Source organism: Macrobrachium rosenbergii, chromosome 12 (genome assembly GCF_040412425.1).
Source record: "Macrobrachium rosenbergii isolate ZJJX-2024 chromosome 12, ASM4041242v1, whole genome shotgun sequence".
In the NCBI taxonomy this organism is placed as follows: domain Eukaryota; kingdom Metazoa; phylum Arthropoda; class Malacostraca; order Decapoda; family Palaemonidae; genus Macrobrachium; species Macrobrachium rosenbergii.
The window spans coordinates 100,570,073-100,590,445 of record NC_089752.1 but is presented as its reverse complement, the minus strand read 5'-3'; the positions used below and the strand labels follow the sequence as shown (position 1 = coordinate 100,590,445).

General features: G+C 38.6%; 1 protein-coding gene across 1 annotated transcript in view; it reads right to left on the bottom strand.

The window, feature by feature from the left end:
• The window catches only part of sicily (NADH dehydrogenase (ubiquinone) complex I, assembly factor 6 homolog sicily), a 77,711-nt gene that overhangs the window by 32,004 nt on the left and 25,334 nt on the right, over nt 1-20,373 (bottom strand). The window contains exon 3 of the mRNA XM_067113172.1: nt 18,843-19,014. Coding sequence (XP_066969273.1) covers nt 18,843-19,014 — 172 coding nt within the window. The remainder of the gene's footprint in view (nt 1-18,842; nt 19,015-20,373) is intronic.

The following is a 20,373-nucleotide window of genomic DNA, read 5'->3' as shown; positions in this document are numbered from 1 at the left end:
AATGAGTGCCTTCCTTTCCTTGATGTGTTAATTACCAGATCCAACCAGCACTTCTCCACTTCTGTCTTTCGGAAACAAACGTATACTGGTCTTGGTTCTAATTTTTATAGTTCATGTTTTTACAGTTTTAAGCTTAATAGTATTTTAACATTACTGCACAGAGCCTTTTCTCTCTCCTCAGACTGGCTCTCTTTTCATAATGAGGTTGAGTTCCTTAGAAAATACTTTCAGAATAATGGCTACCCTAAACTTTTATTTGAGAAATATCTCAAAAAAAAATTCATGAATAATAAATTTCACCCAAAAATTCCTGTACCTACAGTACCTAAACTTGATTTTATGTTTCCTTGCCTTTTCGAACGATGAAAAATTTTTAACTATGCTGAGGCAGATTTTAAAGAAATACTTTTACTGTCTGAATCCCAAACCTGTTCTAAGTAATCCAAGAACAATTGGCTCTCTTTTAGATTTAAAGACACTGTTCTCAGCCTTATGCGTTCTTTGGTGGTCTATAAGTATACTTGCCGAGATGTAATCCGGGACTTAAATGTCGGATCCACCAAAAGAATGCTGATAGTGCGATTGACTCTCATCGTGGCTTTAGCCATAGAACAGGTGTACATTCAGTAATTAGGAGTTTTCTAACATAAGAGAACATTCTAAACAATGCAAAGCTTGTATTTCCTATGACGATTTTGAAATCTTAGAGCAAGCTGCTGATGAAACTTCTCTCCATATCCTCAGTCGTTAACCATCAAACAACTGGTTCCATCTTTGAATAGTCAGTCTTCTTCTGCCCCTCTGTTTTATTGCTTAAGAGGTCTCTTCGTCCTTTGGGTGCCCTTCTTGGTCACTCAGTTTTCTTTTCTTGAGGTGTTAGGTTCGTTTTAACTTTTATATTTCGGTTTTAATATCTATATTTTAATGTTAATGATCTTATTGAGTCCTTTGCATTGATTTTAATTGTTGTTATTTTTGTATTTTAGCCTGATGATGAAGCCATGCTTTGAAACATTGGCTGTAAATAAAGCTGAATATGTATCACCTCCTTTTCGTCGTCCTATTTGTTCAACATACATATACATATATATATATACATATATACATTTTATATATATGTATATATACATATATATACATATATACATATATATATACTATATACAGGCAGTCCCCAGTTATCAGCGCTGTGGTTCCGTTCTCGATGGCGTGACAATAACTGAAAATCTCATGATATTCTTTTCCTCCATCTTTTTATCCCATCTTCTAGTTAAAAAACATAATAAAAGTATTGTGTATATATATATATATATAATTATATATATATATATATATATATATATATATATATATATATATATATATATATATATATATATATATATATATATATATATATATATATATATATATATATATATATATATATAAGCTGATGAGTTTACTTATTAATTACTGTGATTTATATAGCTATGCTTTACCTAAGACCCACGTAATCCTATCAATTAAGGCTAAAAGCTACCAAAAAAGACAGATAATTCATTTAATTAGATTCGTTGCCAGTTGAAACTAGGTTACTGAATATACTGATTTATTCTGAACACATGAATTAAATAAACCACATGACTCAACCATCTAGTTCAGCAAAAATATGAATGAAAATAAGAAAATCTTACAGGAGCTAATAACAGCTCCAACTTCATCCCACTTCGGACAAACGATATTTCAACATATATTAGATGATGACGCAACAGCTGAGAAAACTCGTGATGCTCTTATAAGCAGTTCTTGAGTATATATCATGGCTAGTCCTTCTCAAAACAAGGGCATGACCAGGTTCCAAGGTGTGCCCAATTCTTAAAAAGCGTATCAGATAACACTTGAATTCCAGGACCTCTCACTTATTAACTGAATGCAAGGGGTGTATCTTAAATCAAGAATATTATGTTAACACCATGGAGGATACTTGAAGCAATTTTCACTAGGCAACACTAATTGTAATTCATATAATTGACTTCATAAATGGGATATGGTTTTACTAAGATTTCCTTAGTCTGTGACTGATAAGAGAGAAACTTGAAACAGAAAATAAGGGGGAGCTCTAAAAGGAAGAACTGGGAGTAATTGTCATCTTCAGACTTACATTATGGTAGCTAAATGCTATGATCACTTGCATCCGACACCCAGGGTCTGTTGAAGCAATTTCCCTTGGCTGTTCCACAAAGGTTAAAGAACAAAGGGAAGGCTGAAGAGAGAGAAGCTAATTGTGCTCTCACTGCATATATATATATATATAATATAATATAATATATATATATATATATATATATATATATATATATATATATATATATATATATATATATATATATATGTATATATATATATGTATATGTATATGTATATGTATATATATGACATTTTTTTATCACACCGTGATTTATATACGATCATGAAGCTACAAATATCGCTTAATATCAAATCCACGCTACCTGGGAATATCCCGGTGGGGAATTATCACGAAGGGGAATTTATAAGTGATAAATGGACGGGCACTGCGAGTCTCGATCCCACGACACAGGACGCGCATCCAGCGAATCCAGTCGACGCTACCACTGAGCTATCAAGAGAGGTATAAGTTAACGCCGAGTCTGGTGTACTCATTTACCCGTCGAGAGCGGGAAATTGTACTTAGCCGGCATTAACCCACCTCACGACCATGATAGTTCTTTGGTACGTTGGAACACGCAGCTCTTTTATGACATTTTTTATCACACCGTGATTTATACAACGATCATGAAGCTACAAATATCGCTTAATATCAAATCCACGCTACCTCGGGAATATCCCGGTGGAAATTATCACGAAGGGAATTTATAAGTGATAAATGGACGGGCACTGCCAGTCTCGATCCCACGACACAGGACGCGCATCCAGCGAATCCAGTCGGCGCTACCACTGAGCTATCAAAGAGGTATAAGTTAACGCCGAGTCTGGTGTACTCATTTACCCGTCGAGCGGGAAATTGTACTTAGCCGGCATTAACCCACCTCGACCATGATAGTTCTTTGGTACGTTTGGAACACGCAGCTCTTTTTATGACATTTTTTATCACACCGTGATTTATATACGATCATGAAGCTACAAATATCTTTAATATCAAATCCACGCTACCTCGGGAATATCCCGGTGGGGAATTATCACCGAAGGGGAATTTATAAGTGATAAATGGACGGGCACTGCCGGTCTCGATCCCACGACACAGGGCGCGCATCCAGCGAATCCAGTCGACGCTACCACTGAGCTATCAAGAGAGGTATAAGTTAACGCCGAGTCTGGTGTACTCATTTACCCGTCGAGAGCGGGAAATTGTACTTAGCCGGCATTAACCCACCTCGACCATGATAGTTCTTTGGTACGTTTGGAACACGCAGCTCTTTTTATGACATTTTTTTATATGTATATGTATATGTGTATATATATGTATATATATATATATATATATATATATATATATATATATATATATATATATATATATATATATATATATATATATATATATACATATATATATATATATATATATATATATATATATATATATATATATATATATATATATATATATATATATATATATATATATATATATATATATATATATATATATATATATATAGTCATAGGGCTGGAGGAAGGAATGAAAGAAGTTGACCAAGCACTTTTGTGTATTTCCCACACCTTCTCACAGCTCTACAATAACATAAAATATTGCAAGTTCTAGCAATAGATTGTCAATATAATATATATATATATATATATGTGTATATATATGTGTGTATATGTGTATATATATATATATATATATATATATATATATATATATATATATATATATATATATATATATATATATATGTATGTGTGTATGTATATAAATATATAAATATATATATTATATAGATATATGTGCACTCAACAAGGCAAGTGAGGATACAGTTTTTAGTTAGATTTTGTTCGGTCGAATTTTAATTTTTTCTTACACAAAACACATAATCTCAATAAATTTACTCTAGAATATGAAAATACAATGCAAATCAAATCATAATCATATATGTTAAATCTGCAAAGCAAAAACATTCAGATACTTAAAAACACCATGCCTGTCTGAAGCAATCAGAATTTCTCAGATGACTTCGTTCATAGAGATCTAAAAGATAGTGTGTGGATATCTTGGTGTGTAGTACTGTTTATCAGAACGGCAATATTTACTAGTTTTCCATTATGAACAGGCTTATTATTGCATCATCATACGAGGTAATGATAATTTCTTTAATTTTTACACATTCATATTTGTAATTCACCGTGTTAAAAGTCAGCTGGAATTAATGGCAGTAAATGTTGTGAGAGCTAGGGTAGGCTTGTAAAGTCATTTGTAAAGTCATTTGTAAAGTCTCTGCTGAGCAAGTTTTCTATGGTGACATTCCATTTTCTTTGCCTCTACAATTCGTCACACCTGGCGTGCCGGGTCACGTAAATCCAATCATTTAAACTATGTATATAATTGTTTACCTGTCTTCGATTTGTGTACCATGTATTCTTCTTTCACAGGCATCAAGATTGTATTCAACTTCAATTCTGTCTATTTGCATATTGTAAAGCGTACTCATTCCCTGTATTTATTGTTAATTATTATCGACCTCAGGTCACCCTTGCTCCCACTGTATTCCGCAGCGCGACGTCAGTCTGCCGCTATATAAACTGCCTGGCTCATGAATACAGTGGCAGTACTCTTTTACCTGCTCGTTTTTTGCACCTCTTCAAGGTTGACCAAATCTATTTAAATCTGCAAGAGCGTTCTCTATGATGTGAGGAGCAGCACGAGAACTTTGGCGGAAAACACAAGTAACTGGATGTTTCTTGACGTTGCCATAGTTTTTTTTTTCTCTCTCTCTCTCTCTCTCTCTCTCTCTCTCTCTCCATTGCTAAAACATACTATACAAGTATGGTATCGCTCAATCTCTAAAAGAAAAAAAATAATGAAATGAGCAGCTCTACATATAGGCCTAGGCTTACACAACAGCAGACTCTCTCTCTCTCTCTCTCTCTCTCTCTCTCTCTCTCTATCATAATATTGCATTCGTTCCTTTATTGTTCCCCACGTTTTTTGTTGGACATTGCTCAAATTTAACTCTTGATTTCATTATGGAAGATCGTGTATCCGATTATACAAGCATTCCGTTCATTGTGGTGTCATAAATTAATTTGAGTAAGGTTACTTGGTGCGTTATGTCGAAAAATGTTTATTTTGCTCAGAACTGTCGCTACAAATTACAACTTGAACCAATACTGTAAAGCTTACTACTGCATTTAAGTATCAATGATTTCAGAATTGTAGAATATGATTAAAAGTTATAAAAGGTCAAGCAAAAAAACAAACACAATAAGACTGAAGCTCCTCCCCTTTCTAAAGTTGCCAGATGTCACATTATTGAGCAATATATGTCAGAAGAATTGAAAAAACTGTATCCTAACTTTCCTTGAGTGTACATTATATAATATATATATATATATATATATATATATATATATATATATATATATATATATATATATATATATATATATATATATTTATTGACGATCTATCGCTAGAACTTGCAATAATTTATGTTACTGTAGGGCTGTGAGGACGATGTGAGAAATACACAAAAGCGCTGGTCAACTTCTTCTTTCATTCCTTCCTCCAGCTCTACGACAATATACATACATACATACAGATATACATATATATATGTATACATGTACAGTATATATGTGCACAGGCAATCGCGGTTTGTGCCAGGTCCGGCTTAAGGCGTTCTGAGGTTCGACGCTTTTCAGATATATTCATCAGAAATTATTTCCTGGTTTTACGATGTATGTTCCAGGGTTACAACGTGTCATACGCCAATCAACGGAAGAAATATGGCTCCAAAACGGCAGAATAATCAAAATTTGGAGGGTTTTTATGAAAAACTCAATAAAAATGCAGTTTACATCGTTTTCAATACACACAGAGCATTAAAGACAGGTTTTCGTAGGATTTTTGACAATTTTTGACGATTTTTCGGTTTACGACGATTTTCTATTCTTGTCCCCAATAAACCCGTGTCGTCGGTCCGTTGGTGAGACCAATTCATTTTCCATTCAGTCCCCAAATGAGCCCGTTTCGTCGGTAATTCGGAGACCTAAATATATATCCCAATCTAGTCCCCAAGTAAGCCTGTTTTGTCGTTACCTTGGGAGACCAATCATTGCTAACTCATCGTCCCCAATCAGCCCACGCCGTCGGTAAATCGGGAGACCAATCATTGCTAATTTATCGTCCCCAAATCAGCCCGTTTTGTCGGTAAATCGGGAGACCAATCATTGCTAAATTCATCGTCCCCAATCAGCCTGCTTGGCCGTCGGTAAATCGGAGACCAATCATTGCTAATCCATCGTCCCCAATCAGCCCGCTCCGTCGGTAAACGGGAGACCAATCATTGCTATTCATCGTTCCCCAATCAGCCCGTTTCGTCGGTAAATCGGAGACCAATCATTGCTAATTTATCGTCCCCAATCAGCCCACTTCGTCGGTAAATCGGGAGACCAATCATTGCTAATCTATCGTCCCCAATCAGCCCGCTTCATCGGTAAATCGGGAGACCAATCATTGCTAAATTCATCGTCCCCAATCAGCCCGCTCCGTTTGTCGGTAAATCGGGAGACCAATCATTGCTAATTCTCGTCCCCAATCAGCCCGCTTCGTCGGTAAATCGAGACCAATCATTGCTAACTTCATCGTCCCCAATCAGCCCGTTTCGTCGGTAAATCGGAGACCAATCATTGCTAATCTATCGTCCCCAAATCAGCCCGTTTTGTCGGTAAATCGGGAGACCAATCATTGCTAAATTCATCGTCCCCAATCAGCCGCTTGTCGGTAAATCAGGAGACCAATCATTGCTAATCATCGTCCCCAAATCAGCCCGCTTTTGTCGGTAAATCGGGGACCAATCATTGCTAAATTCATCGTCCCCAATCAGCCCGCTTCGTTGGTAAATCGGAGACCAATCATTGCTAACTCATCGTCCCCAATCAGCCTGCTTCGTCGGTAAATCGGAGACCATTCATACGTCCTTTGGAAAAGGGTCCCACGATTCCCACAGTTCTGTGAAATTAATTCTGCGTGTTACTAGCATCCTCTCCCGCCTGCAAAATGTCGACACGGTCTCAGCAGAGCGAGGATTTAAAGTTCTTCATGTCCTCAGGGAAGGAACTCGGCCTTTCCGGGAGAGAACTAAGAGACTGGGTACAGGAAAGGATGGATGCCATACAGGCAGAAAGACAGGCTCAGGAGAGACAAGTAGAAGCAGAGAGACAGGAACGGGAGGCAGAGAGACTGGCTCAGGAGAGACGGGAAGAAGCAGAGAGACAGGAACGGGAGGCAGAAAGACTGGCCCAGGAGAAACGAGAAGCAGCAGAGAGACTGGCTCAGGAGAGACGAGTAGAAGCAGAGAGACAGGAACGGGAGGCAGAAAGACAGGCCCAGGAGAGACGAGTAGAAGCAGAGAGACAGGAACGGGAGGCAGAAAGACAGGCCCAGGAGAGACGAGACGCAGCAGAAAGACTGGCCCAGGAGAAACGAGAAGAAGCCGAGAGGGAAGAAAGGGACAAGCAGCGTGCCCATGAACTCGCAATGCTGCAACAGAGTGGCCCTTCGCCTCCACCTGCCCCCCAGGGAATGAGTGCCTTCAGCCAGGCTATCGCCTGCATGCCAAAGTGGACGGAGGCCGAGCCCGAGGTGTGGCTCGACAGCGCCGAGACAGTGTTAAAGGCCTGCCCCTGAGTGCCGCCGAACTCTCCTGGTGTTGGGCAAGTTCCTTGGAGGGAAGGCCCTGATTGCCTACAGGGCCCTCCCGCCGAGGAGCAGGAAAATTGGGAGGTCGTATGCCAGACTATTGCCAAGGCGTGCGAGATAACCCCTGAGCGCTGGAGGAGCGCTGGCGTGGCTAGTGAAGGAGGCCAATCAAACCTGGGCAGACTGGGCCTACAAGTCGGCGTGCCCGTGCCAAATGGTTCGAGTCCGTGGGGGTTACGACCCTCAACGATGCCATCGAACAAATACAGATAGAGAACTTCCTACTCTACACCCCGCTGGCCCTCGCCACGCACATCGCCGAGAAGGAGCCCCCCACCTTAGCTGATTGCTGCCGAATGCGGATCTATGGGACACCCATCACACCCAGGAGAGCTCGCTGCAGCGCAAAATTACGCCAACCGCCTACCTATCGGGTGCCCCTCCGCCGAAGAATGGGCAATCACAGAAGCCCGTTGTGTGCGGGTTCTGTAAAAAGATCGGGCATGCCAAAGAGCAATGCCGCAATAAACCACCCGCGTCTCTCTCTCCCGGACAGCCCCCTAATAAGTCGCCTGCGCCCTCTGCCAGGGCAGTGCGAAGAGATTTCAGCCAAACCTTTTGCAAGGCGTGCAAGGTTTATGGCCACTCTTCCTCATGGGCAAAATGCCTAGAAATAATAAGGCAGGAACTCCCGCCGTCCGCCCTGGCAGTAACGAATCCCGAGTCCTTAGGCCCTCCTGCCGAGGGTCCCATCTATGGCACCTCCTCGAGGTAAATACTCAGCACGCCAGGTCAAGGCATTTGACGACTCTGGCGCGCAAATTTCCCTCATAAGGAGGGACAAAGTTCCCTATGGAGCTATAATTGACTGGACGCAAGCTCGTCACCATTGAGGGGCATAAACGAGTTTAAGATGATCCTCCCCTCACGGTCCAACTGAGGTCACCCGACCCCACAGAGCCAGGACCCTTCGTCTCGCCGTGAGCAAAACACATTCCAGGAGGCTATGACGTCCTCCTGGGCCAAGACTTTGCGTCCCTTTGCAGCCACAACCATTACGGGTCCCCATTCCCCAATAAATCATCCAAATCCAAGTCCAGGGCCCGGCATGGCATCAGTGCCAGTGCCGAGGCCTCAGCCAGATCTCCCTTCAGGAGAATCTCGGCCTTCAACTCCTCTGCCAGTGCCCCTTCGGCGCACTAAGCAGTGCCAGTCTCCGTCCGTCCAAACAGACGAGACCACCACCACATCGCCACCAGCGCCACTGCCAATGTCAGTGCCTGAGCTGGTCACCCCTGCATGCAAGTCGACCCGCCCCCTCCGGCTGTCCCTCTCTCGCCGCGCCCGCCGCAGATTCCTCCGCGAGTCATGATTCTGCCCCGCCTTCCTGGGCGATGAACTCTGCGATCTGCGCCGGTTAATGTCGAGATGGCGAACAAAATTCCTGGGTCAGTTGTCGCAGCAGCTGACCCAGATGGCACCCCTGCCGCCCCTTGGCCTCAGGCCCTCCGATTCCCGACCAGGACAACCGTCCAAGGAGGAGAGGTTGCGACGGAGTTACCACGGGTGTGGGCGTCGTGGAGGTAGTCCACAAGGAGCCCTGAGCTCTTCTGGCCCCTGTGCAAACCTGGCATAGGGCCCCTTCTTCATCTCTGAACGTCTTGGCACCTTTCATCCAGGAGAGGATGCCAAGGCCTTCCGCTATCCTCTTCCTTTCCTTTGGAATTTCTATCCCTCATCCTTCTCTATCGATCTTTCCTTCACACTTTCCCTTACTTACCCACATAGCGGCAGTTAATATATGGGATATCCTCCCTTTTAAAATGCACAAATCATTTTATTTTGAAGCAGTAAGAGGAACAGAGTGGGAAGTGGCACGCTCTTACGCCCGTCCTTTGGCACAAGGCAGGCGTGTCAACTCTTCCTGAAAGGGTCGCACCCTTTGGGTTTCTTTTCCCGCCCTTGGGCTGAGAGTTAGTTCTGACCGTCGTCTGTTGGCGACGGAAGTTAGATAAAAAGTAAATCATAAATACCTCACTCTGTTATCCTTTATTTTCTACGTATATTATTTACTTTTGCATTTAATCTTTTTTCTTTTTTTAACGAATCTTGAGTCACAAGACTCCTGCCCTTACAATTTTAACATTGCCCTTTTAATCACTGCGGTGCGCCCGCCCTTTAGTATGAAGTAATATCCTTCGTTTGTTATTCTGTGTAGTTTCTTTTATTTTTTTTTTTTCAATTATCCCTGTGGAGAATGTTATCCTTGTCCATTTTCCCCTTCATTTGTTTATCCTCCCATTCATAGTCGAGTAGTCTATTTATAGCTTACACCCGAGTTGTAAGCTGCAGGCGTAAAAATTTAGTGTCGTTTAAGTTGGCGAATTAAAAACCCGCTGAATAATCTCTTTGCCTCAGCTGTCAAGTTCTTGTCCCTTCAGATTAGCGTGTCAGGAAATATTAGTTAGGCTCGTCGAGCTTATGAACCGTGGGAGGTCGATTGAACAGAAGAATTGAATTCTATTATTACAATTTTGGTAAAGGGGATATTATTTAAAACCTACAATGTATTGTCACGAATGCCGCCTCTTCAAGGCACAACTAATAAAATGCATGTAATCTAGCATTAAGAAATCAGTGGGTTTAGATTTGCTTCTTTAAATAATGCCTTGTATGTTTTGTGTTTGTTGTTGTTATTTTGCAATTTTGAAGTGTTCTTTGTTTATTTTCTTCTGAGCTCCTTATTACCCCAGTAAAGTAAATCAAATAAAGAATGGGTAGAATTAGTACTTAGGAAGTATTTGAGCAATAATTAATTTGCCAATAAGTTTACCCTTTTGGTGTATATTCTAACTTGCACTTTGCTCTAAAGTAAACCTTCAGTTTGTTATTGACCCGTGTGGCAGCAGAGTTTTGCAAATAAAAAGTACAGTAACAGTTGTAGCAAAGCAGAAGATAGAATAAAGTCAACGTTTTCTTCGCTCATTTTTGCTGTTGTCAATATTCGCACCCATTTATAGGTGTGAATATTATCTTGCCAGGAGCTGTAAAGATTAGTGCCAAAATACGCTATGAAACCGCGCCCTTCCTGCTTTGCTCGGCCGATAGATAGGCCTCTGTCCTTTGAACCTGGGAGGAGTAGTGGCTACTGGATCGGGTTAGTTTGAACCAGTGAAAGTCCGGGGTATAAGGGCTCAGGAATATAATAGTTGGGGACAGTAATCTGGCTTTGCACCATTTTCTTTGGTACAGAAAGATGCAAATACCATTTTCTATGAGATAGCAGAGTGCCCTGGGTCAGGACATCAGGCACCCCTACCCCTGTCCAGAAGCAATAAAGGTCAGGGCGAAGGCAGCCCTCTCTCTCACGCGGTCGCTAGTTTAAGCTGAGAAGTCACGTCTCGGCGGTCTTGCCCTTGCCCTCCATCCGCTCGCCGCCACGTGGAGCCCATCGCCGCCCTTTGTGCCCCGTGTTCCATTCCACGTGGCCTTAGACGACTGCAAGGGGGATTGCAAGTCTCCAAACGCGAGCGGATACTCAACGGCGGCCTTTCCATCATCCCACGGGCGCCCTTTTCCGCCCCAATCTACGACTTGAAGCAGTACCTTGGTGAGGGAGGCCTTTTTGTCGATGCAACCACGTGTACCTCTGGCAGAAGACGAAGCTGGAAGCCGACGACAGCCCTACGCCCTTACAAATGTGGTAATGTACCCAAAACGAGTTGCTAGTCACGATTACTTAGCCCTTTTGCATTTATTAATTTCTGGGCCTATAACTTTGTGTTCCTGATATTTCTTGGTTCAAGCCCGGCCCACGTGTTCACAGCTCATTTCCTCTGAGTCCCAAGTAACACCTCGGGGGACCCTTGGCGCCTTCTGTGCACCCCGAGTAATTCAATCCCCAAATTCCAGCATTAGATGTGTAACGGGGTCCAAATATCGTTTCAGGAAAGACGCCTGTAGCAGAATTATCCTTGGTCCGTATTCCTGGCATTCCCAAGCTCCCCCTTTGGGAGGACTTTTACGGCAGTAATTTACCGTGTTTTCAGTTAATTTTCCCTTTGACCTTGTGTGCTATCAAATATAACTATTTTTATATCCACGTGTTTCACGCACTTCCCTAGTGAAGGAACCCTCCGCTCCGTGTACTCCTTTTTTTTTGTTTGTGTTTTATATGTCCTGGGTATCTTACAAGGCCATTTTCGAGTAAAGTAATAATTGTGAGTCATAAGATCCACCTGCACCAGGAAACATATATAAAAAAAAATATATATATATATATATATATATATATATATATATATATATATATATATATATATATATATATATATATATATATGAATATAAGAAGGCCCATAAAACACTATTTAAACGTTGCAACCACATATTTTGGGCACTTGCTTCTGTGCCCCTGTTCACTGGTAGAATATGGACAGATGAAATGTTACAAGGGTATATATACAAAGCATATATAGGGTGTGGCACACCTATATATACTTTGTATATATTTTTATATCTGTTAAATGAAATATGGACAGATGAAATGTTACAGAGGTATAAATACAAAGAATATATAGGTGTGGCACACTTATATATGCTTTGTATATATACCCTTGTAACATTTCATCTGTCAATATTCTACCAGTGAACAGGGCACAGAAGCAAGTGGAAAATATATGGTTGCAATGTTTAAATAGTGTTTTATGGGCCTTCTTATATTCATATTACACTTTGGTATTACAGGGAAAGACATTCATCATTCATATATATATATAATATATATATATATATATATATATATATATATATATATATATATATATATATAATTTTATAAATATTCTGCTGTTAGCCCTATATGCATTTTTATTGTAGGAATATTATTCTAACAAAGACAGGGAAGATGTCTCTGTCCATGCTAACGAGGCTGGGTATTTCAAAAAAATAACTTCTTTAGCAGGAATAGTTAGCATTAGGGGCCTAAACACATAGGAGGGTTTCACCAAGTAACCTCTATTGAAGGTGGTCTTAAAGCTCCCTTTCCCTGTTCTATGTTGCGATGTTTTGACAAATGTTCAGACTGCCCCGAGGCATAAAGACATATTGATGAGAAAACTGCCGCCCCTGTTTTGACCGGAAGGAGGTCTGAGAGAGGTTTGAGAGCATGTGAGACACACACATTGTGCATAACTAACTTCTTTGTACTTGGCCTCTTACTGTTTTCATTGATATTAGTGAGAACCACGTCCATCTTCAAGACTTCTGATCGTCCGTTGTATGCGCAAGAACCTACGTCCACGGTAAGTTTGAAATTTGCCAAATGTTCGTCGACTCGCTAGTATCTCTTTCTGTATTTCCAGTTCCTTTGTTTTCCCTCTTCGCCATCATCTACGATAACAGGATATAAACAATTTACTTTTAGGAAGTCTAGTGTAAGAATAATTAATGTTGTCTAGTGATCCTGTGTAAACTATTCCCGTGCAGTAAAAAGGAATTAGGGAAAGTTAAGTAAGTAATTTTCAACAACTCAGGCAGCCTTGTGTCTCGATCCCATTGTTCGGAAGAGAAATAGCCTTTACCAGTACTAAACTGCGTGCGATATATAGTAGTACAGACATCCGTTGTGTTAAAACTTTACGTGAAGCAAAGGGAAAATTGACTGTGTCTAACGTGGGCGATAGTTCATGTAATTTCCTCGCTAACTACACATTCTTTCTTTGTCGGGACCAATCAGGAAGTAAAGGGGGGGGTTTAATTTAATTCATCTGTTGCAAGGTAACCCTTTGTCACTTGTATTGTGGTTCCTCGACTGGCGACCTTATTCCATTAAGTAACTGTCTGTCTTTGAGGTTAATTCTTAGCTTCAAATGACAGGTTACTTGTGTCCTTGGCACTCAGGGCCTCATAAATTGCGTTACTTAACTAATAACTCATCAGCCAAGCACCCACATGTAACAAATATATATGTATGTATGTATGTATGTATATGTATGTATGTATATATATATATATATATATATATATATATATATATATATATATATATATATATATATATATATATATATATATATATATATATATATATATATATATATATATATATATATATATATATATATATATATACTATATATATATATATATATAATATATATATATATATATATATATATATATATATATATATATATATATATATATATATATATATATATATATATATATATATATATATATATATATATATAAGGATATATACAATATCATTGGATATAGTGAATTAAAGCATAACATTTTAAAAGATCCATGGAAAAGATGCATATTCGTTACGTTGATGTTTGTATAATGCGAGATGTGAATATAGAGTACAGTATAATGTAGGCTAGGCTACCATATATGTATACGATATACTGTACCATAGTGTAGGCTACGCTAATTCTTGTTTGTTATTCAATTTCTCTTTGTATTGAATTATCATAAGTCACTCTGCATGAACCACCAGAATTAGCTGATATTAATAATTACTATACTGTGTATGTATAGAGTATACTTTATAGTGTAGGGTAGGCTACTATGTATGTATACATGGTACCGAATACCCTAGCGTAGGCTAGGCTATACTTGAGATATGTTTTTTCCAAAAAAGGATGGGTTTTTTCCAAGAAACAATGGGTTTTTTTGGAACCTAACCCCATCGTAAGTAGGATAATACCTGTATAAGCATTTTTAGTTTTTTTGTGTGTGTTTGAACTATCAAAATAGGCAGTTCTAAGTGTTTTTAGAAGGGTTCTAAGCATTCGAGGGTTTTAGCTATTCACCGGGGGTGTGGTACGCATCCCCGCAAATATGGGGGGTTTATTGTACTGTACTGTACTTATTCTTTAATAAAATGTGGAAAATCACACGCTTAACAACATGAAAGAAAACAATCTCTAGCAAGTTCACTGATGCCAGCGATGAGTGTGCATACATATGTATCCTCAGAACATGATTGCATTTACCTTTTGAGTTGTAAAAATTAAAAAAGTGAGAAAATACAGTAAAAATGTAAGTGAGAATGGTGTACAACATAAATTAAAAAATCATGAGTATAACAACACAAAACAAAACAATCTCTAGTAAGTCAGACATTTACCTAGCCCTCTTCACCCATTCAACACTGCACCTTCTTACAGGCCACTAAGTTTAACCTGGTGATTGAATCTATGTAAGATGGCCGACCAGTGCAAGTGGAGTGCAATGGCGTCCAACCCAGCATATATCTCTCAGTAACCCTCCTTTTATCCATTCTCTCTGCTACTGATATCTCTCTACTTTTTAGCCTTATGGGAGTGAAGCACACAACCCGCTGCCATCTTGTGAAGTTGGCCTCGGGTGACCCTGGGCCAGCTTAGAGAAACATGGGTCAAGAGATTTATATTCTGCTGTTAGATGCGGTCTCAAGTGGACATACATTCCTGCTCTGCTTAATAGAGGCCGCCCTTTGCCTTTTGTGCCACATGGACACCAATTCTGAGACCCCAACTCATAGAGGAGTGATCATTTTGGATACCCAAGGTAAGTCTAAATCTAACATGGGAATTTGGCGGCCCATTTTCCTTTGACTATACACTATTTTCTTTACTTTTATCAAGAAACCTTTACAAATTCCCCCATGGTCTCCCACATGTATTTTGCTCTCTCTTTGTCACTATATGTCCCACCTTGGATCCCACACAACTTTTCTGCGCCAAAGCCACCCACTGTTTGCATGCTTAGTTAATTTGTAGATTAGGAAAAGTGATAGTAAAGCGCTTTTTAATTGGGTGTGCTGTCCTGTGCCTGCCGGAGTAGTCAGAGCAATCTTTAAGCATTGGGGTGTGATACTGCAGTGAGTTAGGATAGCTCAATAGTATGTAGTTAGGGCCCTAATTCAAGCTAGTCCTACAGTTAATTCAACACTTTTCTCTTTCAGAGGATGCCTTTTTTGTATGTGATGTAGGACAAACCTCAACTCGCATTTTCATTCATTGCCTGGACCCTCCATGTGCGATAGGACAAAGGAATTTCACCTCTTACAGCACTGTCAAATAATTATATATTCTTCTTTATTGTTTAACCATGTGTGCCCATGGTTATAACTAATTTGTGAGCTATTGTTATTATTTGTTAAATAAACGCTGTTAATTGTTAAATGAGTAAAATGACACCCTACAGTAGATTGATTTAAAGTAACAATTCATGTCTGCACTCCCATCCTCTTCACTTCTCTCATGTTCTGTATTACTCGCAGCCAGTTTATGGCATACCTTTGTGCACCCACAGCTGGTGCACTAATAATTCCACCCCTCCCAGCTTGGGAAACTGCTCCCCAGCTCCACCCACCTTCCAAAACAACCATCAGAGAATGAGTTTTTTCATATCTTCTGAAATTTATATACGGTATATCATATATCTTTAGGGCCTTGGTCCCTGGTCCAGGTGTGTTGGTTAATGTTGAGTTCTGGACAATGGCGATTCGGATAACTGAGGGATTACTGTACAGTAAATCCCCCCGTATTCGCAGTCTCACTATCCACGGATTTCTCTGTGGAACTTATCTACGCATTACTCACGGAAAATTTGCCCATTCGCGTTTTTTTTTCACATAGAAATATTCACTAATTACTGTATTTTCATATAATTTTCATGACTAAATGAACTTTTTGTGATAAAACTATTAAAATACTCAGGTATAAGCATTTTTAGAGGGTTTTTTATGTTTAAACTATCAAAACAGGCAGTTCTAAGTGTTTTTAGAGGGGGTTTTAAGTATTCGCGGATTTTAGCTATTTGAGGGGGGTGCGGTATGCATCCCCCGTGAATACAGGGGTTTACTGTAAAACTATTAAAATACTCAGGTATAAGCATTTTTATGTTTTAAACTATCAAAATAGGCAGTTCTAAGTGTTTTGAGAGGGATTTCAAGGATTTTAGCTATTGGGGGGATGCAGTATGCATCCCCTCATAATTACTGTATATCCCCTCAAACTCTAATTTTATATAGACCAATTATTGCCTATTACATTTTCTTAGCCAAATCCACCTTCTCATCTACTCTGTTTTCTTTGCTTAATCAGGAATTATGACAATAGAAGTTCATTTTGAATTTCATTTGAAATTTCTGTACACAAACACTCCCACAACCGGTCTGCCTCGATTATACTTTATTAACCAAACTTGGCTTTGTCCATCTACTACCATTCCAAGACCACCTTACTGAGTTATACTTCTTTCAATGCACTGCAACACCTCTAAACTAGAAACAGTGAACCACTCATTCAACTAAACCGGCAAAATCATCTTAACCCCACCTGGAGTAACCTATCACCAGAGCTGCAATATTTTACCTGAGATGAACCTTTTCAAAATCACATGCTCCTTAAACAGTAAAAGAGTATAAATAGAAATTAATATATTAAAAATAACATAAAGAATATTAATAGAAAAGTGTAAAAATATGTAAAAAAGTAAAAATGATAAATTATGGAAAATTAATAACAAAAATAATGTTACATTGAATTTTACAACCAGATGCTCTACATGTAAGTTACCACAACAAATTCTATTTATTTTGTTTAATTTTATAAGACTGTTGCTGATAGGATACACTCTATGTGTTATACTAAAAATGTGAGAATCAAATCTCAGTCTAAGAAAATCTTCATAATCTTCAACTGGAGCACACTGGCAATGTAAGGGAGCATTCCCACCTACATCAGCCTCACATATGAGACCAGTGACTCACTGGAAAAGGCCTAAAACTGTTACTGTGATGTGATTCATTGACAATGAATAATGCATACAAATGCAGGTCTCAAAAGGTGGTTGATGGCTTGGAAATAACCTTAATGGAGCTGCACATATTGAAAAAGTATTGGGAATTTACATAAGTTTTTCCCTGAACATATTTAAATAATGATCACTTAAAATGTACTTGCAAAATAATGTTAATTGGGACTTGAAAAAATAATTATATTTTTCTCTAAAACATTTTTCATTCAAATGTTTATTTCTATTGTAAGGCAAGCACAACTTTTCAGAAGTTCTATTGCTATATTCACTGGGTTAACTGAGAAACAGGGGCACCAAACTTATCTGAGACCTTCCATTTAAGAGGTTATCTATTAGTAAAAACATCACACTGAGAATTATGATTATAAAATGACAGATATGTAGTGTTAAAAAGTGATTAATAATGTAACACAGTTTGCTGCATATCATCAGAATAGAAAACAAACAAACATTTGTGGGCTACTGTATAGTAATGGGTTCATAAAGAAAAAATAACTGTTTCCTGCAGGCTTTTGAAACCCCTGAGCATCATTACTGGTAATTATTACATAAACTTTGTTTACACACTGCTTCTCAATATAAAATCAACTTCAATGAATGAAGGATGCTATCTAAAACCCCTGTTCTTGGGCAAAAAAAAAAAAAAAAAAAAAAAAAACAATAACTTTCAAGTCCATGCTGATTAATCAACAAAAGTTTAATCTTGTGAAGCCGGGCAAAATGGAGTTAGAAAAAGATAAGAAAAGACCTCTTTAATTAGTTAGAGCAACAATATAAATATGAGTTATCACGCTGGATTTAAGAAGCTGCTTCCTGATGCGACAATCAACAGTAGTGGGCTTCCAGTCTAGCAACTTAACAGTAGTGGGCTTCCAGTCTAGCAACTTAAACCACAAAATTATTTGACTAAGGTTAGCCAAGAAACTTAAAAATATACCTTTAATCTCCAAAAACTTCCAATATATTTCCTGTGTTCTCTTTCACATCAAGGGATAAAAAGCAATGAATATATTGTTACTGTTAGTCACTTCAGGGGAAAGGACATTTTTCAAAATTACAAGAATATTACTCCCATAGTACTAAATTCTATAAAAAAAACCAAAGTACATCACATAACACTTCATCATAAAATACATACCTAAAATTTGTAATATAAGGTAGTACAATACAGAATTTGACTTTTCACTGTAGTCCTCTACATCTTGCAAAGTAGTAAACTGTTTATTTTCCAGATGATCTTCCCGACTTTCAATCAAACTTAGTAACCACCTCTTGGAAAGTCCATGTTTTGCTACAGCCTGTAAAATTTGTTAAACATTACAACTGAAATACAACTACTAAATTACCTAATGTATTCAAAACAGATAACTCTTCAAAAAAAAAAAAACTGTTGTAATAATACCAAAGTATATGATTTGAAGTCATGGGAAAACTACCAAACAAAATTCCCATAAACTTGAAACAAAATATGTCTGGGATTTTAATCATTACAAGTGTAATGATGGAAATCCCTCATTAAAATAAATGGCAATGTCCTTCATATTGGTGTCCTGGAAAAATTAATTGTTACATTTTATCAAGACGTGAAGTTAGCAACTCAAAGTATATGCATGTAAATGTGTGGTTGCATAAACATAAATCAGACACTTCTAGACCTGTGTCACAGCGAGAGGGAAAAGGAATGTAGCTCCTTTTGTTTTGCATTTGATATGCAATATTTCTCTCTTGGCAAAGATATGTAACTGTCATGGTTAATAATGTACTGTATATGTTACCATACCACTTAAAGGTGTGCTTTTGTATTTACCTTGATGTAACAGCAAATAACCTAGAAATGTTATAATAATATTTGTCTAAGTTGCACCTTGTTACCCATGCATGTGGTTGCAATCATACCACCATATGTAGGCTAAGATGTGCAATATTCTTCCATAAGTTTTTATGAAAATGTCAACTCTTAGTTAAATGGCACTTATGTTATGAATGTAAAGCCCAGCTAACTGCTGTGTAACAGGTTAGTCAGGCAAGAGTACGCAGTGTATTAGGCTTAGGGCGCATGCTGTTTTAGTACAGGAATGCTGTCCTAAACAAACTTGAATTACAGGGAGCCAGTTTTAGAGGTGTTCCGGACAGAACAAACTATAATTAAGAACCAGTTCTAGAAGGGAACAAGTATGGAAGGAACCCAATTTGGAGTAAGATGTTTGCTTTAACAATGTATCCAGCTATTGTAAAACACTAAAAAGCATTAAAAGAAACCATAGGAATCAACATTTTCATTGCAAAACTTAACTTCAACATGAAGATCCATCAGTCTTTGGCCTCAAGTACCAGCTCCAGCTAAGAAGATAATAATCTTGTAAATTTTTATTACCCTAGGTCAAGGCTAGAATTGATATGCATACAATTAATTAATTGTTCCCAATGAATGGTAACCTCCGATTTCTCCTCCAAAAAACTCTGTTCTTTGGTATTGTGCACGAACGGGGGAAGCCCACATTCTTGGTGATGAATTCAAAAGGGTTCTGGGAATTCCAAAGGCTTCTGGTCCTTCCTAGAGATGAAAGGCTTCTAAGATTTCTTCAGGGGAAACCCATGTTCTGGAAGGAAGCAGATCCAACAGGAATCTATTCAGGAGCTGAATATGGCTTCACAGGATCCTGGAGTCT